Below are 25,170 nucleotides of genomic sequence, written 5' to 3'. Positions count from 1 at the left end.
GCATGTGGCTGACCCTTTGTAAACCTAGGAAAACAACTCAAAACAAGAATAAATACAAAAATTCTATCAATAACTCCCAGAAAACCGATGTTTGTGAACATTCAAGTACAAATTTAAAGCAGGAAACTAAAACTCCAGTCTGTGTGACTCTGCCGTTATGAACCCACATTCAGGTTCTTTCTGCTTATAATCTGTACTCCAGGTCTCGTGGAGAAAAGGGTAAAATATAACCACGGGTTTTAAAGTTACTTCTCAACATGATTTCATAAGCTCTGAATCTTTTTTACCCTTATATGAGCCCATACACATAATATATATATGCACGGTGTCCTCACACTGATCTCCAGAGTTGTAGAAACCTTTATGAAAAACGTGTTTGGTGTTTGTGACTTTTGATAGCTGCAAGTGTATGGTACTACTAGCAATATTCTTTAAGGATTTTAATACAGACTTTTGTACACTGATATGTTCACATGTCCAATAAAATGGATGCAAAAATCGTTTGATGGTTTCTTACTGGCAAGGCAACTGTTAGTAGAAATGTTGTCTGTCTTTATTTGCAAACACATTTAATTTCTATGGCTAAATTAAGGTTGGGATTAAAGACAAACGTTTACAGGATAAGTCAACAAAGACAGTCACAAAACCTACTTTAGATAAATTAGACTTTTGTTGTGTTTTTAAGATTAAATGACGCCTGGCCCATACTTCAGGTCATGTAATTATCATGACCTGAGTATAAGGAGTTGCCAAGTAGCATACTTTGAAAAAATGACCCGGTTTGGATATCTAGCTATCCCTAAAATGATACCGACTGCAACTCTCAGTCAAACGCAGTTCAAAAGAAACTATGCAGAAATGAGTTTCGACGACAGAAAAGTGTTCCAATATGGCAGCCAGACGTAAATGTGCATCCCGCCCTCATCTGCCCCCCAACCTCGCCTATCAAAAGCTGCTAAACCGCAGTCTTCCGGGTCGCTGAAGAACGTCGCACCTCGCTCCTCTGCGCGCGCTAGTCAGCAGCCGATGAGCAATGGTGCTCGGAGCGCGCGGACACGTCGGCGTTTCGGGAATCTCGGAGGAGCAAATGAAATGCCGGGGAACATGAGCAAAGAGGATGCACCAAGCCGGAGCGCGTCTTTGACCTTCACCATTGACAACATCCTCAACCTGAAGCAGCGGGATAGGGGCCACCTGGACAGGGCCAAGCCGCAGAGGGACGGGGGACGGACGGAAGATTTCCAGGCGTGGGACGTCCGGAGGAAGCATGGCAGCGGATCACACGAGACAGGTAACTGGGTTACATTTACTAGACTAAGGCAGTGCATCTCCAGTATTTTATTTACACAAATGAATACCTTTTTTATAAGGAATAGGAACAGTTTTAGTCAGTTTTAGTCAGCCAGACGGTGCGTAAAGTAAAGATGGATCCTAATACAAGAGACTGGTGGTGCTTAGTGAAATGATTATCAGAAACTGTGGGGGTGAAGTTCGCGGACCATGAGCTCGTTGTTTATTTGTATTTATGAAATCAGCTAGTTTGTCTGCATCAAAGCCCCTTTTGTCGCTTCATTCACAGCGCAAACGAAGCCCAGAGTGCGCCTAGCGGATTGCGGGGCAAACAGCCCGCCGCTGAGCGCTGGCTCCTGTCCCGGGGCGCACAGGACGCACACCACCGAGGACGCCTCCGCGGAGCAGCAGCAGCAGCCCACCGCGGACTCTAAAGCTATGGCCAAGAAGAAAACGCGCACCATCTTCTCAAAGAGACAGATATTCCAGCTGGAGGCCACTTTTGACATGAAGCGGTATCTGAGCAGCTCGGAGAGAGCGTGCCTCGCCAGCTCCCTGCAGCTCACCGAGACCCAGGTCAAAATCTGGTTTCAGAACCGCCGCAACAAGCTCAAGAGACAGCTGTCCACGGACATGGAGGGCCCGCTGGCCGCCGAGCACCTCTCAGAGGCGGGCAAAAATGTGCAATTACCGACTTTTTACAAAGACAGCAGCCCGCTGGGCGGATGTTTGTTACCCATGCCTTTCCCTCTCGTGTACCCGACTGCCACCGCTGCGCCTTACATCTACTTCTCCAACACCGGGAAATACTTGGGCCTGTTCGATGCAGACTGAGGGTTACAGTGTGTGGACAGTCGGACAGTTGGACCGTCTGCCTGTTGGGGACTTCAGAAAAACCTCCCAACTTTGATGTCAACATATCAGCTAATCCAAGACATGCATGTGCCACTTTTTGAACTTCCCCAAATTTGTATTATTATGATTATTATAATTACTACTACATTTTTCCAATGCTTAATATCTTTTGAATAGGAAGATTATCGTCAGAAAAAAAATGTGTATGCCATGCATTAAAGTTCCTCGGAGCAGTTTTATTTCGCGCAGTAATATCCTCTGAATGAATGTACGTCAATGCGGCATCAACGTTTCTACTTCGCAATAATAATTCTCTTTTTTCCAACTTCTGTCTTAAACTTTTAAATGAGTTTATGTGGTGCTACACTCCATTATTATTATTATTATTATTATTATTATTATTATTATTATTATTATTATTATTATTATTATTATTATTAATAAAACTCGTTTGTTTTCCATGACCTTTCATATAACAGACTGTTACCTATGAACAGTTAGGCTATATCACGACTAAGATGGATTTTCCAATAAAAAGTGTAATATTTGCAATTTTACCAGAGTGTGTTGACTCAAGCTGAATTATATTTTTAAAAAAAGACGCAACGAAGCAATCCCCACATTGGATTATTGATTGCGTTTCATTCAATTTTTTTTATAGCTATTTTAGAACAATATGTACATTTCTGGTATCATTGGCAACAACGAAGTTAAAGTTTAAATGTTTCTTGTTTCTTAAAACCTCATGTTGGAAAACTACTCCTCTGGTTTATGAAGAAATAACAGAACTGCTCTGTGAAAACACCTCGAGGCAAATTTCTTATTACACACAGAAAATCATTTGAAGCAATAGTTCACTGCCCTGCATATTCATTTATTCACCCTTTAACTGGTGGTTGGGTGTCATATATGTAGCGCGTCAGCAGTGGTGGAAGAAGGATTCAGATCTTTTACTTAAGTAAAAGTACTATAATACCGCAGAGTAAACGCCCTGCATTTAAAATGTTACGTAAGTAAAAGTACAAAAGTATTAGCATCAAAAACTACTTCTAAGTACTAAAAGTAAAAGGACTAATTTTGCAGTCCATCTCAAACTTATATTATTTGATTATAATTTATCATGCATTAATGTGCTCATCACTTCAATGCTGCAGACATTTTGTATTTTCCTGCTCTAAATCTTTACTCTTTTGATATATTCTTTTGGGATACTCATTTCACTAAGGTTAAAGAAGCTGTGAAAAGTTTCTCGTTAACATTAATACAAATCTTATCTTTAACCTTAAAAAGAATATTACTCTAGAACATTATTTTTTATATACAGTTAATAGTTTGGTTTGTACCACCTTTCATTTTGACCCCTGAAGGCATTTCTGTAGAAACAGGTCCAAACAGCCAGCAGAGGAAGGTTTTGGTAGTTCAAATAGGGACACTATTTATGTTTTAATAGTAAAAAAAAGAAAAATAACATAAAATGTCCAGAACAATTGATGACAGGTTGGTTAATGTTTGTATTTCATACAATCGACCTATGTTGTATTTATATGCACTATAAATTATATTAAAAAACAAACAAACTAAAAAACTAAAACTAAAATTGGGGGGTGGCAGTAGCTCAGTCCGTAGGGAGTTAGGTTGGGAACCGGAGGGTTCAAGTCCCCGTATGGACCAAAGTACGGATTCGTAGCTGGAGAGATGCCACTTCACCTCCTGGGCCCAGGTGCTCTTGAGCCAGGTACCAGACCCCACCCCAACCACTTAGGGTGCTGGTCCAGCACTGGTTGGACTCTGACATCTCTCCATTTGTGCATGAACAGCTCCTGAGCATGTGTGTGTATTTCAGGCCTGTGTTTAGTGACTACTAACAAAACAGAGTGTAAATTGCAATTGCCCCACTGGGGATCAATAAACTAAAACTTATTATAAAATTATGTTGTAAAGAACTTCACATTACATATACTTATTGAACCTTTCAAACTTACATTTAACATAAAAAAGAGTGAAACCTGCGTTTATATGTTGCAGTCACAGAAAGTTCCCATCACACCCTGAGCTGCTGCTTTTAACTGTATATTTACACATACGTACAACAAGTCGACATAAAACACTAAAAAGTTAATCATTTGAAATATGCTGCCTCATACGGAAAAAAGCCATGACAAGGTATCATGACATAAAGTAAGGTCAGGCTATTTGGGACAAAGTTTCCCCAACTGCCTTTAACTATTGAATTCAATGTGGGGAAAAGTCTCTTACTTTGGGTTAACTTGGCCTCTTGTGGTGAGTCTTTGATATTAACTTACAAAAAAGTTTTAGTTGACTCATGATTTAAAACAAAGTAACAAATAAGATCGAGAAATGCTTCTTCATGGGAGTAGAAAACAGCCAACCAATGCCAGAGCAGGTTACTGCTTAGAGATGAGCACTTATTGTTGATGCATTAACACATCATCAGCTTTGTGTCGCAACATTTACATTTTCACACTGCAAAAAGCTATTCAGAGAGACCAAGATTGAACTACATCATGACATCCTGACTTATGATGTCACTTGCATCCATTACTGTTTAAACTGTCCTTGACCACCAAGAAGCTCTCACGTTTCTAATAGAAACGTTAAAAAACCAACAATAAAAAAGCAGTTCTCACCCAAGTGCTGAAAATCTGCTCACAGCAGAGAATCATGAGTTTTTGTTACAGGTCTGTAGGTGATGAACACAGTCAAAAGATCCCCCACTATACGTTTGTCTAAGAGCACACAAGTGTGCATGAGTGTTGCTGAGTAATGCTTCTCTGCAGAGGGAGCGAGAGAAATAAGACAAATGTGTGTTTAGGTGGCTTGCATCAGTGCTTCTGGAGAGATTTTTCCTAAAGGGCCCAGCAAGCTGCACTTACACACCGTTTCCGGGTCACTTCCCCCTTCAGTGCCGGAGCCCCTCACTGCTCTTTCCCTGTCACAGCCATTCAAGGCCCCGTTGCTGTTAACCTGTTCACTCAACCACTTCGTCTGCCTGCAAAGCCGTCGTTTTCTCGACTAAATTCCTGTCCACCTCTACAGCGCACGCCCACTTTTACTGTATCTCATCATTCCCACAAGTTGTTGAAAATGTCTAAAATGAAAAAATCAAGAGCAGAAAGAAAGTAATGACTCATTTGATCCTTTATACATTGACATGTTATCTCATTTGATCAGTCTAAAATAATAAAAAGGAGTATATGGCATAGAAACTGATAATCATATGTTTAACTCAAAATTGTTCTGTATTTAATGGGGTTTTGCACCTATGCATTTGATAAATCAAAAAAACAATATGGACACTTAAGTGTTCCCTTTTATTATAACTGAGAGAAACCTTGTAAATGCAAGACAAAATCTAATTGATTGATAATTATCTGTATAATTATGAGCAGCACCATTCAAATCTTTATTTTTTACATATTTAGTAGCATGGTACCAAATGTAAACATCACTTCATGTCTTTTGCAGATGTTTTTTTTTTCCGTTATGCACTGAAACCTCAGAGTGTAAGCTCTGTTATATACAGAGTATAAATATATACAGAGTGTATAAATATATATGTATATATATATATATATATATATATATATATACACACACACACACACACACACACACACACACACACACACACACACACACACACACACACACACACACACACTTATATATGGTGAGTATTTATTATGGTAAGTATTTTATTAAAACAGTTTGCACTGTCACATCTCAGACCAAACTGTAGTCAGAATTACTAGTTTGTGCTTCAAAGTAGAGTTTTGTATCTGTGACCTTAGTTTTGCGATCTTGCACAATTATGTTTCTACTTGGAAACAGAGCTGTGCTTGCAGGCGTAATATGTTACATTTACATATTCAGGTTGCTGCATGTAAATCTGTTATAAGTGCACAAAACATTTTACAAACAAAAAACTCAAAGTTCGACTTAAAAAATGTACAATGAAGAAACTTTTAACACTATTTTCAAGCAAACCACAAATTATATAGCAGTGCCTAATTTTGGTTTTAGAATTAAAGGACAGATCTGTAATTTTTTCCAACCATGTACATTTAAAGTATTTTCACCTTAATTATTACATAATTTGAGTCATTGATGGGAAAATCCTAATTTTATTCAAAATAAAGCATATAAATATTAAAGCTGTAACACGAATAATTAATAATAAAACACTACTTCAGATTTTTCATTTTCTTGTGTTAATTCTGTGTTTTCTGGTGGTGGGGTGACACCGGATCCCAGATTGATTATAATTATGGCATCTGTAGATTAAGCTCTAGGTTAAAAGGTTGGGGTTTTACATCAAACAGTTATGGTAAAATAAGTCTGTAGATAATGAATGAAAGTCAATCCACATGTCCTCACAAGTGTAGTAGTGCCGGTTAGTGTGCAGAAGTGCCTGCTTGGCGTGTCTTGGAGTGTGTCTGAGATGGAGGGTGGGTTTACAGTCGCCAGACTTCCTGACTCTCCCGCTGTCGGACACTTGTGAGCGCAGCGCTAGCTCCTTGTGTCTCAGCACTCTGCACTGCAACCACAAGGTTCAAGTGACCCCACCGGCTGCCTGCAGTCTGCTCCGGGCCGGGCCGCAACAACCCCCCCCACCCACCACCCCAGCCTCGTCTGTCAGAGGCAAAGAAAAATCCATTAAAATCTCAACCTGATCAAAAACACGCCCAAAGCCAAGACACCATATGCACTCATTTAGGGCTATCAATGACTGGCGAGCATTGTGTGGTAGCTTAATACATGCCATTGACTTACTGCCAACAGTGGCAACAAAGACTGGTTTTCTACAAAGAAATAGAGCTGCGAGTTTGGCAATGGTATTCCAGGCTGATGTGCAGCTCAGGGCCACGCAGAGCTGTCAGCACGTTCCGCCAGTTTGACCATCAGTAACCCACACGGCACATGGTTTCCATTCTGTGTTAAACATATGAATGCTGAGCGTGATTGTTTGAAATTATTGATCCCAGAATTGCGAGGAATGATGTGGTCCCACTGAATGATTGTGGTGGGAGTTTCTCTCGTGCCATTAGCATGCAAATATGGTGATGTAACCCGACGGCTAAGGCTTCATTTCACCATTAGCACTTTGTTTACACGTCCCTGTGAAGTAGGATGTTAGATCATGTCCAAAATACAGAGAGAGCGAATGGAGACCAATGTAGATACTGCAGTCCTGTTGGTACTGCTATGTATTGTGTTGACTAAACTTGTGTGTGTTAGCTAAAAGCATCATCATCATCATCATCATCTTCTTGTCTTTGTCTCCAAGAAGTTGACATGTTGTTATATCGGATTTCATCTCCTTAACACAGAGTGACAGTTTTGATTGATATTTCCATATCAAATCATTCACCACTGGCCTTGTTCGTAACTAGACCTGAACGCGTAGTGTAAGGAGCCATTAAAACGTATCTTCAAACTACATGGCGCTCCATGCCAAACAGGCCTGTTTTGCCGTGAGCTTTCTTTGTGCATTCTCGAGATGGGATTCATAATTACTACCAATTACCGTTGGAGCTGCCTTGGGGTACGCAGGTTCTGGAGCAGCAACTAACATTGAAGCCTGAACTAAATTTTCTTAATATGATTTATCAGAAGTGAGCTGTAACTGCTGTATAATATTACAGCTGTTCTTTTAGGCTAAATTTGACAAAAGATAGTAGACAGCGAGACAGTGAGTATTTTCAAAGCTGCCAGATATACAGAAGGCAATTTCAACAAACAGTTTGTCAGTGGCCTGTAACAAAATAAATGTTTCAATGGATGGACCCTTTACACTAGAAGTGTGTGAGCAAACAAATCTTCAACAACCAATTCTCAAACAGAGTGTAAAACAACTAAAACTGGTTAAAAATCGCATGGAATCCAACACTGAAGTGAAGACGTTCAGAAGCAGCACACTTCAACACATAAAAAAGCAACAACAACGCCAAATAAACTGCAGAGTCAGTGAATATGATTCTCTTTACTGAATGGAATCATTATATCATAAGTTTGCAAAGCAATTGCTTACAACTTCCTCTGTTGTAGCTCCAGTTCCCTTCCTGTTAGTTTTGTGGACAAGATAAAAGACTTCAGTATTTTCACATTAGAGGTGTCACATAGGTAATAACTGAAATATTTTAAGGACTCAAGGAAAAACTGTCCAGGAAACAAGTTAAAGTCACATTTGAGAAGAAAGACCTTGCATCACGGCCAAGCAACCGTCACGTCACCACATCATCTCCCTAATCTCCGGACTACTGCTGGCCCACGGAAACTAGAATCAACAACACGCAACGAATGTTCAGTGTTGTGACATGATCCGACAGTACCATTTAATTTAAATTGCCTCAAGACTGCTGGAATAAGCAAACAACGAGCAATAAAAGCAGAACAAAGAACAATTTGCTCCAAACCAAAAGCTGTACTTTCCCACAAAACAGAGTGAATGAATTGGTAAAGATGGGTAACATGACACATCAGACAACAACCAGAGGGATTTGTTGTTCTGCTGTCGTTTCTACCATTTGTATTGTTATTAGACGTTCGTGTTAACAGAGCTTCAATAGGGAGACACTAGGACAAATATTATACATATTTTATGTAGTTATATTTATTTGGGTATCAAAAGGTACCTAACAATATATACACTGTAGGTCAACAATAAGCTATTATTAAAGGGTAACTACCAGACAGACTCAGCTTAATGTTCTGCAGCGATCTTATTTATTACTGGACCAATTTCAAAAAAGTTGTTCCAATCAGTCACTTAGACTTGGGGCAGAGGAAAATAGGGTCCAGTTTGAAAAAAACGGTAGTTACCCTTTAAGGACAACATTTGGGTTGCCAGGTTGTACAAAATTGAATTCCTTTGGCTGGTTTAACCACATTCATGTTGGTGATCGTACTGTAAATGGATGCTCATGGGTTTCTCACTTCCTAATAAGCCATCAAGATTGAGGTCATAAATGTTGAGTCATTTATAAAATAAGTTTTACAATAGTCTATCGTGTCATGCAGATCCAGTTAAAGGGACTTCACCCAACCTGGCAACTCAAACGTTATTCAGATTAATGGCTTGTAATTAATCTATAAAGATGTATTAAACCATTAATAAAGACAGTTACAACTTGTAAACCCTTTATTGTAGGTGCTTTACCAAAAATGTGTTTTAGTTTAATTTCACGGTTTCCTCATCACATGTCTGAAAACTGTCTGCATTGGTGTACTCCGGCTAAGAGGGTGGTTTGTTCAAAAGACTAGGTGACGCTGCACTTTACAACATAAACAACACCCCATTCATTATGACTCGTAACTTGATAGCCACCAGGGGGATCTGGACCCTCCCGCCAGCCTTTCAGAGGGCGTATTGATCCATTCATTTCGTCGACTTCAGTGGTCTGCAGTGACAGAGTGCCTCTGTAAATTGAATGGGGGCTGAGGGATTACAATGACAGTATCTGATGAAAAGGTCCTGCGTGAGTGGCGACGACATAAATAAGGCCAAAAGTCATCCACCTTCCCTCTCAGGAACCAGTCGACTGTGTCAAGGGGTATCTCGTCTCATCTGAAACCCCCTAGTGGCAAACATGCCACAGCAGTGAGGAGCGGCCAAATGTCAGCATATGCTCTTCACACTTTGGTGATGCACAGTGGGGCTGTAGAAGCGGGAGGACCAAGGCACCATGGGAATGCTATTTATGTATTCCATGCTCTTATTAAGGGTTATTGTTTGTGAACATCTGTCATTACTAGGATTGGGCATTGAGAACCGGTTCCAACTTGGAATTCCAATGGAATCTTTTTTTTATTGGAATCCTTTAGAAAAATTTGGTTTTGAATCTGATAGTCGATTCCATGTTTAACAGGCGCAAGTTGTGGTTTCCGTAGCAGCCACCATATTTCCAGGCTTGTTGTGTTGCAGCCATGGAGCACAGGAAGTGGCCTTCTAGTGTGGCTTAACTTTTACATTTACATTGAAAAAGCACGGTAACACTGTAAACCCCTATTGACTCAAAAATAAATTTTCATCTCATCTGTAAAATGTAGCCCAGCGTACAACAGTTAATCAATGCTCTCCTAAATCAATTCAGCTGTTATCCTAATAAATGTACATTTTACCATGCCGTGTATAACTGTTGCATATCTGCAACTAGTCTCTCCTGATTGAAATGTAGCTCAGTGTAAATTCTTTCAGGTGATCAATGCTCTCTATCTAAAAGGAATCAGCTGGTAGAGGCATTCACCTTCCTGCGAAACCAATCAGAGTCATACACAAATTGCCAAAAGGGCCAATCACAGAGTCACAACCCCGTTTTAAAATCTGTTACATTACATTACATTACATTACAGGGATTAGAACTAATTAACCAGACTATTTTTTCTAATAAACGTTACTCCTTCTTATATAAAAGAGAGCCGGGGCTATGACTTCTTACTATTGTGTAACTTTCCATTTTGATGGTCATTGCAAATGTCAAAATAGCCAAGATAATAGTCAGCTTCTTTTCTAAGCAATCAGATGTATTTGTCTTTAAATTATCTTACTTTTGTGATAATAATCTCCCTTCTGGGAATCATTGAATTTCATCACCTTGCTATATGTAGGACATCTCAGTCTTTCCTCTTCAAGAAGGTGAAGTCTGACATGACTAACATCACACCCGCGTGACACTCTTCAGCAACAGATGTCTCCAGGGAAATAAGACCATATTGTGCTCTGTGTTGTCTGCCATGTCCCTCTGTGTATGGCAACAAAGGGTCATTTCATTGTGGCCTCTGAGATGAAAAGCCCTGACCTTCAAGGGCACCGTCTGGCCATCTTTAAACTACACATCATCATCCTGGATCAGATGTCTGCTGCTTTACGCAGCTGCAATGCAATTATGAGCAGTAATAAGTCTGGCAGTGGCACTTAAAGTGACAGAAGTTATGAAAATCGTTTAATAAGTTAAATATAGAGGAACTTTGACGCCCCAGTTGACTGAATCCAGTCGGCCTAACACGCTTTCCCCGTTTTTAAGACCAGTGTACATGCGCTGGTACAAAAGACACACCGGTTGGAGGAAACAGATACTTGAGACTAATGGACACTGGGAATTGCGGCTGATGGGCGCAGGGGGCTGGAATTCATATTGATACGGACATCACAGGCCAGTGGGCTCCAAGGGGGCGATGGGAGGTCACAGGTTGCTTTGACAGCCTATCCCCTCTTAATGGAAGCCTATCGACTGAATTGGGAAGAAGCTACTGTGACCAAACATTAGGCACAGAGTCTGCGTATGGCTGCACTAGAATAAATGTGTCTGTATGGGCGCTTGTACATGTGCACGTTTTGTGTGTAAATGCAGACATATCAGTTTCATAGCAGTCCTGAGGGACTCTCACTCTGATCAATAGCATGTCATTAGTCATTCAATAATACTTTTTTCTGCTCAGGACCAGGATGGTATACATCTTGAAATGTGAAAATGACAATCTTGCTCTTTAATTGTGCTCAAAACGACAATTTATAAAATGCTGCTTGTGGCTTGTGTTTAATGTTTCACAGCATGCTGACTGTTCTAACCAAGCTGCAAACAGCAGAGAGTCTCTTTAATTTGGAGAATTACTGGTGCACATTGCACACTTTTCTCTTTTTAAAATAAGGCTTTATTCAACAAACATTTGCCTTCAAAAAGTGCATCATTGGTCAAATATTACCATTACTAAACTCATTTTCAGCTTGAAGGTTTATTTTTACCTTGGACACAGCTGGACGTTCTTGTTCTACTTGTCTGTGACACTGCCAGACGCAACACAACAGTGCTGTGTGGTGCATCTTAAATATCAAAATACTTTATAAAATCATAAGCTACTACAAATACTACAAAAAACTACAAAAATACTACAAAAAAACTTTCCTTGCTAACTGTTCAGCAGGTTCAAAGTTAAAAGGTCCCATGGCATGAGGTTTTTTAACATTAATATGAGTTCCTCCAGCCCGCCTATGCCCCCCGTTGGCTGGAAGTGGTGATGGCTCTGGGTATCGTGCTCTGCCTTTGTGAAAATGAGAGCTCAAAAGGGGGGATCTGGAATCTTGATCCTTATGAGGTCATAAGGGGCAAGGTTACCTCCCATTTCTCTGCTTTGCCCACCAAGAGAAATTGGCCCACCCATGAGAGAGAGACATCATGGCTTTCAAACAAGCAAAGTGCCAGTTGGTCACGGCCACACCCCCAGCCAAAAAAAGAGTCTGAAAATCAAAATTCTGACTGAAAAGTCAGAACTCAAATACATATTTTAAGAATCTCAAAGTCTAAGGCTTGTGTTTCTCCCCGTCAAGCATGAAAAAAAATCTTTTGTTGTCCGTATGCGTTGTTAAAGTATTTAGTCACTTTTTTAAAAAGATTGTTTGACATTTAAGTTTTTTCACATTTGGTCACTATTGTCAAGATTTATATAACTTTTTCAACATTTTTGTCACTTTGTCTGATGTTCTGGTCACTTTTTCATTGTTTTGGGTGCTTTCTCTGATGTTTTTTCAAAATTATCTTTGTTGCTTTTCCAACGTTGTCGTTTTTTGTTTTTTTTTCACATTTCCGGCGCTTATTTTTACATCCCATATGTTGTGATAGTTTTTTTAATATATTTTTTTATTATTATTTTTTTAATGGGTCAAATTTGACCTGAAGACAACATGAGGGTTAAAGAAAAACAAGAACAGAAATGTGTTTATTCTTCTTTTGGGAGCCATTCATCTCATGAGCCCTGAAATGTATCTTGTTACTGCTTGGTGGTTTCCTGACCCCCAGCTGTTTTAGTGTACTGCTTAAATAATACACTAGTGCATTCGACTGCAGCTCATGGCCTCGTTGAGCACGAAGTATAATGGAGAGACACAATGTGCGAGAAACTATTTTGCAGTGTGTTTTCCTAAGCCTCCATTCAATATAATGGATTTCTTGATCCATGGCGTCCACTTATCAGATATGTTGAGTTAGCAAAAGGTGACAAAAAAAATAAAACTTGTGTTTCAATTTGCAGAAAACAACTCAACTGTTGAGTACAAAGTGCTGACTCAATATGAGATTGTGGTGTGAAAGCGATAATTGACAGCTGGTATATTTCCTGCTGATTTACCCTCCTCTTCCAGGCAATTGGCGACAGGACGGTAAGCTGACCCAAATCTCTTACCACAAAATGTCATCAATCTGCGCTGCAACCATTTAGCTTCCTTCTGAATGGACGACATGTGCTCCCAGCTCGGCTCTCCCCGAGGGCTGAGCAGCTGCACATTGCTCTGCTCATCCAGTGTGACAGCCCGAAATCACAAGTGCAACAGCCCAGTCATGGGAATTTATCATCGGTAAACACACATATCACCGAGCAATCAGCGACTGAGTGGAATACAAGTCGAGCTGTGGTTGATGCAGTGAGAAGGACAACTACTCCCCAAATAGGGATCATTGGATTGTGGGCTAATAGCTTGAGTGGCAGCCTGCCAGGTAGATGCACCTGTGGCTCTTAAACAGGCTGCATCATCACCACAACTAAACTATTACATATGGCTTCAGAGCACCACTAAAATGCAGCTGCTGAGAAACAACCGTTACACGCAATAGCACAACACCGGAATCTATTCCTGCAAAAAAAAAAGACACTACCGAGTGTAATAGCCTAACAATCTCACCTCCAATCACACATCCTTAAAGTTTTAGTGTAACTGTTTTAGTCAATAACTTAGGTATAGATAACAAAACACACACATATCAACAAAACCCATTAAACAAAATGATACAACAGAAAAAGCTAAAAAGTATAAGAGTAAAGGTTGCCAGTTGTATCATTCTTCCACATTAGAAGACTGTGTGTAGGGGACTGATGGCTCTGCCTCCAGATTATTTAACTGGTGATGACATACACTTACATACAGTGCATCCCTAACGTTTTTGAATAACCGCTCATACAATGATGCTTTCTCTTCACCTGAAAAACTCACAAGCCTGAAAGCGTGTGGCTTTACTATGACAACTAGCAACTAAGTGCATATTTAACAGGGTTTTTATAAAAGGTGGTATTAATATGTATTGCTTATTTTATCTGTTTTGATATGTTTTATACATATTCAATGTAGTCAATGTACACAAACGCTGACTCATTTTGTGTTGAAATGTGCACAATAAATAACAGCTTTTAAAACAGCAACATGTTGAACAAATTAAAAGGTGTGCTGTTGAGGTAAGTAGAAATTAAAGTTTGGACATTGTGGTCTATGCAAAACTACGGAATACAATGAGTTACAGCGTACAGCTTTTATCTCAACTGTGTGTGACACATTGAGCCAGTCATGTTGGACTCTGTGGACTGATACTGAACTACCTGTTCACCCACTGAAAGCAGCACTCTCAACCAAATACCAATGTGTCGCACCGTTTGACAATAATGGAGACATGATGCTACTATATGATTGTTTGCAGAGTGAAGAATTAATTGACAGTTTCCCGCTTCACTTGCTCTCTGAGGTGGATCTCTGAAGCAGCACTGGTCACATCAGAGCTGAACAGTGATGCTGCTCTCAGTGCCAGAGCTCTGACCCGTTCACCAGCTCTTTGGCCCTCGCTGAAATCCCAAGTGAAAATCAATTTGTAACAGTCCAGCTATTTTTGTTTGAACCACTCATCTGAAACAAATCCAGTGGCTCTGGGTGATATGCAGATACAGATGGTGCAACACGACTAACTGTTGTGTTAATTATCGCATGATTGACACTCATGTACCCTGCCTTGTGCAGAAAACAACCATCTTCATTGTGAAAATGCCACGAAGTAAAAAAATAAATAAAAACTAAACAACCACAATATCTGCTCAGACTGGTGATAAAGGCTTGATGATCCCCTACACAGTCCATCTCAGCGGAAAAACATATCCAGCATGACAGCACCCTGGGGTTATTCCACGATCTGGCACTCAAAAGACTCTCGCAGAATCTGTCATCTGCTATCCAAGCCACTGTTAACATGGTGGTCGTCGACACAACTCATCAGCTGAGATGAGTGATGTGCAACGAAAGGCCACGGTTCCCGGCCGCTTCAGACTGTCAACAAACGTCTAATGTGTGTCTAATGAAATGTATGTCAAGAAAACACTGAATTCTATGTATGTTCTTTGAAACATGCTGAAAAGGATTAGGGCCACATGTGAAAAAATGTATTTTAACTTTGAGTTTAAAGTTAGAATTCTGACTTTAAAGCAACACAAGACAACTTTTCCCACTTCGGTCCCTCTACAGGTTGGAAGCAGAACTGTCCCATTATGTTTCATTGGAACTATAGATACCGCTACCCAATCTGGCAAACTTGCATAGTGTGGTTATAGCCGGTAGAGAGACACAAAGCAGACTATTTTTTCTCCCTGTTACGATTAGATGAACCACTGAATTGATTTTGGAAAACATTATTTTAACAAAAAGGTACAAAAAGTTCTCTAGTGTTGCTTTAAACTCAAAATTCCTGTGGCCTTAATCATCTTCCGTAGAAACATTTACTTTGAGAATCTATTATTAACTAAAACTGAATATGGTAGTGTGTATTTGTTAGTTGTAACAAGGATTATTTCCCCACAAAAGCTTAAGAAACATAATGTATGAAGTATCACAGAACATAACTTTCCAGGCGCAGAAATGATTGCCACTGGAACATGCCTCAACGCAAAGCCTCAAATCATAAGTCACTTGTCAGCCATCAACAGAGTGTCCAACAAGAACATTTTCATAAAAAAGAAAAACTACTCAGTTCATTAACATGTTCAAACAGAGAAAAAGGTTATAGGTAATTTTGTGTTACACTCCCATCCTCTGACTGATGGTAAAACAAGGGGACTTGTGAGAGACAGAAGAATCAACAGAATTTGAGATATAGTGCCATTTAGTCTGTAGTGTGGGTCAAACTCCAAACTGGGTCAACATTTGTTCCCACATTTCCCATAATGCAATATAATGGCATCTTTGTGTCCATCGTTCAGACTTTGATTGAAGTAAATGGGAGACAAAGCAAATTTTTGTCTACCTGAAAATGTATTGTAATGTGAGCATGCCTTGAACCAAGATGATCTTGATGACATCACTACGTTATCATCAGGGTTATTTTCTTAATCTTAACAAAGCTCCTCCAGAGCAACACAAGACATACCGTTTTTACAACCTCAGTAGTTCTCAATGCAACAAGTAACCTGACTATACTGTGTAAAAACAGGGCAGCGCCCCTTTAATGGTTAGGATTTTACTGCAAGAGCCACATTATGAGTGCTACATGGGTTTTGTAATAGAATTAGTTCAAACTGACATTCCGTGTGATCCCATCCATACTGTCAATGATCCACAGTATTACAGTGGTCTGTCAACGTTTTCCTCTTACGCTTTTTCTTTTTCACATGTATTATTATAAATGGCTCCATATTACCTCTACTATAGAAACAGAGGGTCATTAAAAATCATGCCATCAGCTGGAAACTACAGAGCCAAAAGGTGATTTCTTGGGTTATTTTGTCCACAGTGCTTTTAAAAACCAAGCGAGTGGTGACTTGATAGCATCGGTTTGTTCTGAAATCAAACAACACTTCATAAATATCTGTGCTTACTTGCCTTTAGATCCCCTGCTGTCCAGAAGAGATGCAACTCAGAGAGAGGGATGCTTCCAGCCATGCATTATTTAGCATTTAATTCCACAACCCTACAAAAGAGAAAACAGAAGAGTTTGTGTTTACTTTATTCATCTTTTAAATCCACAAATAGATAGTGGCAAATTGTACTTGTTAAAGATTTATGAGCAGGCATCAAATGGTGAACCTTTGGCAGTGTTGCCCATCACTAGACAGATGAACAAATGATCAAATTAACCACCACCTTCTATCCACAAATGTATCTCAGTACTAAAAAGAAACAGTATGACAGTTTGGAAAATGTGCTGTTTTTTTCCTTTCTTTCGGAGTGTTAGAGAAGGTTGAAACCACTCTCATGTCAGTACGTCAAGTACAGAGCTGGAGCCGGGAGGCGATTAGCCTAGCTTAGCATAAATACTGGAGCCAGGGGGAAACAGCTAGCCTAACCCTCACTAAAATTCATGTGCTCATACATAAGCTCATACACAAGACTCGTACCAATCTTCTTGTCTCACACTTAGAAAACAATTTAAATTTACGAAATGTCTAATCAGTTACGCCAATAATTTAAAAGCTACAGTGCAAAGTTTCTGAAGTTTTCCTCTCATGAGGAATTCTAAGTAATGACAACAGCACTGTTGTTGCATCCACATGACACAGGCCCTCAATAATCACACCTCCACCCCCCCTCCACACAGTTGCTGGTAGCCAAGGAGGACATGGAGGATTAAAAAACCATGAGGCCTCTTCAGAAGAGGTAATTACCTTCACTCAAGTTTCTGAACAGAGCCATACTGGGAAACACAGAGAGAGTTATGCGAAGCTGATTAGCAACTAATTTGGCAATGGCTTGAATGTAACCGACGTGGATTAATATCATAAAGGTTAAGCACTAGAGATTTAAATAAACAACACATAATGTATTATAGTAACCAATTCATTGATAAAAGACATCCTGTGTGTATTGTTCTTTACTCTCAGGGCATTTACCACTTTGACATGAGGAACAAGCCAAAAAGGAAACCTAAAATCCTAAAATGTAACTGTCAGAGATGAGAGGTGGTCAAAGCCATATTTCAAACTCACTTGTGTTTAAACTCATTCAGACAGACATTTTCAAACCCATCCCTCTCCTGGAGACCAAAGCACTCTCCAGAAATGTTTTGAGATTTACAGGGAAGTGGCTGAACAGATTGTTATGTCACCATTAGGGAGCTGTAATAAAGTCATATTTCTTTTGCATTTTGCATGACTGGAGGGCCTTCCACTCTCGCCTGTCTGCTCCTCTCACATCAGCTTCCCTTAAGTGGAGCAGTTCTGGGCTGCAGGTTTTGCCTCGCTGCTGCCAGAGTGTGTCTGTGCCAGATAGCGTTGCATGATTACACTCAGCAGCGCACAATTTTGTAGACAGCATTATAGCTAGAGAATAAAATATCTTAGGCCTCATTACACACCCACACATTTAGAAATTAGAAACCAGTTATTCAGCATTGGGAAGGGAATAGGGATATCAAAATTAAGTGGTTTATTTACAAGCTACAACGAGATGGGTTGCTTAATGATAATGCCGTGTTTGCATGGTGCTTTTAAATAACTGCAAGCTGACAAATACACACAACAACACGCCCTATAGGTTTCTTCTCTTTATAGCACTCTGGTGCCAAATTCACAAGTATAGTTTTTTGGAGCAAAACCTCAAATGATTCTGATACTGATAAACAGTGACAGTCAAGTGCATAACATTCATTGCGCTTCCTCTGAGCTGTAAAAACACTAAAGCTGTTCTGACAGATTTTTTTGCCAGGAGCCGATGCAAACAGAGCCATAATGTTTTCTGCTGTATATGTGAACGTGCTATAAAAGAGCATGCTGTCACAGTAATGTTCATATTTTATATTATTTTTCATATTATAAGTTGTTTCCTGAATATGTGGCCAGTTTGCATAGCTACTCATGAATATTTGACCAGCTGCTAAATTAACAGAAAAAACCTTATTGTCAACGAATAAATTATGAGGCTTGCAACCACCTTAATGTGTGTGTGTCTCTGTCTGCTGCATGGCCATGACATTCTTAATTATAATGAATTCTAAGATAAAGTTAATCTTGCTTATAGCTGAACAGTTTTAGTTTTCTGGTGTTGACAAATATAACTACTGTAGTTATTCATCAGCTCCAGCAGCTGTACTTGGCTCCTCTATAATAAAAAAAAACACCAACAATGACATCACTGACTTGTTAGCTATCATTTGTTACTCAATGCATTTTATATGATGAGGACACACAAGCACTATGTTGGGATGCATAAAATGCCAACACACAAAAGTTATTTAATGATCATGAAAAGGATTATCTGTAATCATAATGCATATGGCTAGTTGCCCTAATGGTCACACAAGGTCAGCAGCAAAGGCATTAAAGAGATGGGATCCATACCTAGGCCTGTAACAATTAGTACATAATTGTCTAATTGTCAATTATTTCATGTAATTTCATGTCATTTAATGCTAACACTAGCTGCCTGTCCCCAGAACACACTGTAAAAAACATCTCCTCACTATCTGCTAGCTGCCTGCCCCCTGAACACACTGTAAAAACATCTCCTCGCTATCTGCTAGCTGCCTGTCCCCAGAACATACTGTAAAAAACATCTCCTCACTATCTGCTAGCTGCTTGTCCCCTAGAACACACTGTGAAAAGATTCCCGTGTCACCCACTACAATTCATTCAAAACTTTAATTTACTTGAAAAATATTTTTTTTTATAAATTGGACTGAAAGAGACATACATATATATTGTTGATTACAATTATATCTGAGACACTTTGGAATTTTTACAGCTCTAACTGAAATCAGTCCAACACGGACTCATCGGTCATGCACAAATCATATTTGTTATTGGCTCTACAGTGACCCCCCCCTTCAAGAAGCATTAGTATATTTCAGACCTAAATATGAACTTTAAGCTGTAACGTCCTCTGTGGGCTTCTAAAAGTCGACACCCTACAGTATTTCAGCAACCCGTAACCAAGTAAGAGACCGTAGGGTTTGTAGTCTCTAACCTCAACAATCTTCATCTCTTTGATACAGAATCCTAATGACTAGAAGTAAGCGATGAAAAATGAATAGCGTTTGGAGTGTCAGACCTGCATTACCCAGTCTGTGATCCCAAATGAACTTGTTGAAGGATTAGATTACTGGCCTTTCTCAAGTGGGCATAGCTGCTACTTTGCCTCTTCCTTGTGCCTCTCTGGGTTTGATTTAAGCCAAAAGAGCCACATGATACAAAGACCAAGGCATTAGCATTCTCAGCAGGCACACAAAACTATTTCAGATCATTCTAGTTTGAAGTGACATGGTGTTTAAACTACAGTACATGGGGGTGAGAAACAACTGCTGCATGCTAACTACAAACACATCGTGCAAGGAGCAGTGATGGGCTCCCAGCCTTTTCATTTGCACATTCTGCTTCTTACAGTGTTTCCCAACACTATAGTGTTACATCTCCTGAGGTATGGGCATGCTAATGCCTTTTAGGCACTAGGAGTTTCTAATGTGGTTCTGTGCAATTTGGGAAACTTTGAGGAAATGGCTGAGGAGTCCAACAACTTATCATTAGCTCATTGTCCAAGTGTCTGGTCTAAGGCCAAAGACAAGTTAAACTTCCAGTGTTTAACTCAAACTTGTATTTATCTTATGTTGTCTATACTTTGTGTGTTTCTCTGTAAAAATGCGTCTGAGGAAAAAATAGATTATGCAAACTGGCCACCAGTTTTATTTTGAAAGTCTTCTCAGAATTTTAAAGAGCTAACTCTCCTGATGATAAAGTGCAGAGATGATTAGATCACGCACGTTCATTCACCACTGCTGTGCAGGACATGCCAGTGCTATGTCAGATTTCACAGTTTCACTTGCTTTACTGTTTTATCTGCGATAAAACAATCCCAACAGTTATCCAATCTACTTACTATGTTTTTACAGAGCTTTCAAATATACAACATTGTCTTCATTGGTGTGATCAGTTTGTGATGGAGACAACTCTGTTGACTGCAAGATCTCATCCAAAGCACTTTTATCACTTCTACTACTGTATGTAGTACAGTTGAAAGCCCCGGGTAAAGGCTACCATGTGGACCAGGAGCTGATTGTGTTTTGTAAAACTACTACCTCCAACTGTAGGTCAAGAATGAACTCCCATGTTTAGATTTAGCTCAGGTCAAAAGAAAAGAACTACAGCGCAAAATTGAAGTATTTTTTCTGGCAAGTTTGTCATTTTGTTGACAAAATCATTTGTTTGTCATTTGTTATGCCTTTGATTACTTTTTTTCTGGATTTTCTTGGTTTACATTAAAGTTGGTTAAGGGGATTGCACACATTTAACACATTAAGCCCATAACAAAAATAAAACTTTCATTAATGTTAAAAATAATTTCAAGGATGCCTTTTTTATTATCGTACCAAGCTTTTTCCATGACTCTGTTGTGCAGATTACTGTTTGCCTTTCTATATAAAGCCATGCCCACTGCTACAGCCCTTTTAGTCCAACTGGAATGACTGGTAGCTTATTTTCTTCCTTGCTCATAACCACCCCTTCCACAAAATGTCAATTTGAGTAAAATCCAAGTGAAATCTGTTCAAAACATTTTGAAACATCCTGTTTACAGACAGAGTGGGTCAAAACAGAGCCCCTGACTGACTCCAAATGGTGAGAGTAATTTGGTGTAATTGCACCACGGGTGAAACCTTTGAAGACCCAGTTCGCTTTGTGACTGAAACAATGATGATTAGAGCTTGTTCACTTGTCAAACGTAGACAGGAAAGGGACCACGTTTAAAAAGCAGATCTTTTTATCCTGCAAAACTTAGTATCCCATAAGATATTTTTACCTTCAAAAATCCATATACGTCATATGTTTATCACTAATAATACAATCATATTAGGTTTATATGCACATTGCCAACAGCCATACTTATATAAATGACTGACCAACTATACATATTTACATTTTAGCTGCAGGGAAAACTGATCAGTGACAAACAATATGCAGCATGAGCTAACTTGAGGCTTGAAAGGCTACTGCTCAGACCACATGATATAGATTACCTTTAGAGAAATCTAGGCACCTATTACACTGCTGTTTGATCTCAACGGCACAAATGGATCCAAGGTGAAGAAATTGTGGCGTAATTATGATTGATGATAACAAAAAGGGGAACTGATTTGTGCCTTTAAATTCTCAGTGAGAATGGTGTTCCTTAGTTAGAAGTCCAGAGTGAGGAGCTTTAGGAAGCTGTAATAAGATGTGAAGATTCAGCTGATGAGTAGTTGGTAATATTATTTAGGTGACAATTACTTTAGTATTTTTACAGTGAGAAGGCGGTTAACGCCTGGTTGGAAGTCTACATTTTACAAAGCCTGTTTCTGTTTGTGTTGCGTGTTAGTTTTGGTAAAAACCCTGCAAACTACAGATATAGATACATATTTGATATGTTGATTAATATGAGCTTTAGAAATACAGTCACAAAACACTGGATAATTTCCAACCACAATGATGCTGCTCTGTGAGGCTGCACAGAGGGACTATGTAGAGCTAGTACTTGAAATACGTTCAAAAATACCATAAATACCTACGTTTTGTTTTCGTAACTGGACGGCCTATCAAATAAACAGCAAAGCTCAGATTACAACACACAAAAAAAAGAGTTCTATTGCTATATTAATGTTCTGAATGCTCAGTACAACCGCTTTAAGCTAAATGGTAACATGCTCACAATACTAACATGCTGATGCAGGTATGATGTTTAGCGTGTTAGCATACTAACATTAGCTAATTAGCCCCCATTAAAAAGTATGCTGCTGATGATGAAAAAACCTTTGTTTTTTGCATGTATTTGGTCATTAACCAAAGCATTTGACATGTTGCTAAAAACTAAAAATGTCAACTGTATGGTGGCAGTAGAGGAAAAGTCAGATGAACCACTGAAGCCAATAAGCAACATTTCATGGTAATAAATCCAATAGTTGTTGAGATTTCATTTTGGAACAAATTGGTTACCCAAGCCACTAGTGTGGCTAAAAATAAACTCAGTCAGTGCTCTCTGGTGGACAAAATTATTTTTAAATTAAATTACGTCCACCACATCTTACGATATTGCAGTATACAAATGCCTGCTACTTGTATGTCCAGATACCGTTATACATCTGTGATAAGCCAATATTGGCCAACAATATCAGATGATTGTTGGTTTGGGGCTCTAGTACACAGAGGAAAACTTAAGCAACATAAATGGAAGTGAAAACACACACACACACACACACACACACACACACACACACACACACACACACACACACACACACACACACACACACACACACACACACACACACACACACACACACACACCTAACATATTTCAAAAAATACAAGTAAACACCGTTTTGTGTGGCAGGGCACCTTTAATACAAGTATATTTAGATTTATGGCCAAGCCCCATAGCCAAACAGTGTGAACGAGAGCACATTTCATTAAGGAGCTTGCCTGTTAACAGTTGCATTGCACATCACACCAACTTCTAGTAGCTCTGTGTTCACCCCTTTCATGGTTAAAATTCACACTATGTTACAGCATAAACTTTGTCTGTATCCTTTCTCAAGAGAAGTAAATGTCAGTAGCCAAAATTTGTGACATATATACTGTACAAAGGAAAAAAAACATGTTTGAGACAAACAAAAAAACCATGATAGCATTGCATGCTTCCCCACAGAGACCTGAGCCTTCAACATTTTCCTCCAACAGCCTTTACTGAGCAGGAAGGAGTTTTATGATGGCAGGGCATCTGTGACTCCGTGTCTAGAATAACTCTCTAAATAAAGAATAGAAGCAATCTGCTCTCCTTTCACTCATTGCACCTTTTCCTTCCGTTGCCAGGGGGATGACCCAATGCATTTCATATGCAAGCATCGCGCTTCACTGCCTCCTAAGCACAGAACCGAATCATGTTCCACTTTAAAAAATGTTAATTTTGCATTTTTAATGACTGTCTGATGGCTTAAGTAAGTGAGTGCCGCTTACAAGGGAAGATCTGATGTTCTGAATCCTCCTCTACACACTTCCAACTCCTCAGCCTGGATAAAATGGTTAGAGGAGGACGGAGATGTGATTCTTGTTAAAAGAAATACTCCAAAAATACTCCAAAAAGGATTTAATGTTTCTTTACTGAATGATGTTGTTTTTAAATACTCGACATGTCATGTGTTCACTTTCTGCAATAAAATCCAGTTTAGGAAATTCCTCAATTTCATGGCTGATTGGCCTGATGCCAGCATTATCTCTTGTTATTTTAAGGCAGATAATACAAGATTATGACTTAATGGGATATGTGAATTCAGCTGGAAGACACCAAGGGGGCCGCTCTCAAATACAGATCTGCAAAATGCAGTTCATGCTGGTCAAACTCGGAATTGCTGAGGTGAAATAGTTAACCAAAACCCTACATCCAAGGGGAATATTTGACATTGAAATCATCAATGCACCCCACATTAGGAGTTCACAGCTAGTGAAATTTACACAGCTTTTGAGTTTCAGATCACGTGAACCTTTTGTAAACACCTTCATTGTGCACATCTCAAGGGCTAGCCAGCTTCCCAATGTTGGGAAGAGGGGTTTCAGATATGAGCTAAGCGGTTTGTAGTGCAAGTTGTAGCGCAACTCGTTTTTTTAAGGTAATTAGCTTGTGCTCAATGTTGTCATATCCAGAAGTGCAACTGCCTTGCAAAAAAACAGGGCAAGAAAACAAGAGGCCAAGCCTCCCCAGGGTCAGTGCCCACCACAGCCTGGATTATGGCACCAAAGGAATCCTGGGAAGCGTGTATTGATTTGGCCTGACACTTGCTGCCACATTTAGCTTAGCCGCTGCTGACTCGCAAAGGCTTTAAGCAGTTATCTGCCATATTCTCTACTATCTTTAAAGACCACTGAGAAATTACCTCATGCCATAGAAGATTTATCATCACATAATTAGCTCGGAGCACCTAACAGCAGATCTCTTTTGACTGCTAATACAGGCTTAAAGTTCATGTGCAGATGACTATGCTTAATTAACTTGTTAGTATGAGCATGCTGTGATGAAACACTGGCCTTTATAAACTGCATTTGTTGTACAAATTGTCTTGGGCTGTACTGTGATGTCGGATATCTGCTGGATGCTACAGACAACACTGATGCATCAGTAAAGATACATAAATTAGACTATGATCTTTCCTTAACGTTAACCAAGTGCTTCTTTCGGTGCCTATATATCCATTGACAACTGTAATAATACTGTAGTTGCAATGAGCTTATATTGTTTTGCTAAATTAAATATTT

General features: G+C 39.4%; 1 protein-coding gene and 1 long non-coding RNA gene across 2 annotated transcripts; one reads left to right on the top strand and one right to left on the bottom strand.

Annotated features, from left to right (window-relative positions):
* The first annotated feature begins 858 nt into the window (after positions 1-858).
* Positions 859-2,702, top strand: LOC116686384 (homeobox protein HMX1). The gene is made up of 2 exons (XM_032511394.1): positions 859-1,291; positions 1,580-2,702. The coding sequence occupies exons 1-2, from the start codon at positions 907-909 to the stop codon at positions 2,122-2,124; spliced, it is 930 nt and encodes a 309-aa protein (XP_032367285.1). The 5' UTR covers positions 859-906; the 3' UTR covers positions 2,125-2,702.
* A 14,104-nt stretch (positions 2,703-16,806) lies between these two features.
* On the bottom strand, positions 16,807-23,967 carry LOC116686342 (uncharacterized). The gene is made up of 2 exons (XR_004331225.1): positions 23,878-23,967; positions 16,807-16,874 (listed from the first exon to the last, which is right to left on the bottom strand). It is a non-coding gene; the product is annotated as an uncharacterized LOC116686342 (long non-coding RNA).
* Between the last annotated feature and the right edge of the window lie 1,203 nt (positions 23,968-25,170).

The sequence above is a fragment of the Etheostoma spectabile genome, unplaced genomic scaffold (assembly GCF_008692095.1).
Source record: "Etheostoma spectabile isolate EspeVRDwgs_2016 unplaced genomic scaffold, UIUC_Espe_1.0 scaffold352, whole genome shotgun sequence".
NCBI classification, from domain to species: Eukaryota; Metazoa; Chordata; class Actinopteri; order Perciformes; family Percidae; genus Etheostoma; species Etheostoma spectabile.
Note: the sequence above shows the minus strand (reverse complement) of the source record. Positions and strands in the feature narration are given on the sequence as shown.

What these genes read in the sequence shown, in the direction of transcription:
- LOC116686384 (XM_032511394.1), top strand. Translation starts at nt 907, where the DNA reads ATGTGCATCCCGCCCTCATCTGCCCCCCAACCTCGCCTATCAAAAGCT. An exon ending in CAGCGGATCACACGAGACAG is followed by an intron (nt 1,292 to 1,579) that starts GTAACTGGGTTA and finishes CTTCATTCACAG; the next exon opens with CGCAAACGAAGCCCAGAGTG.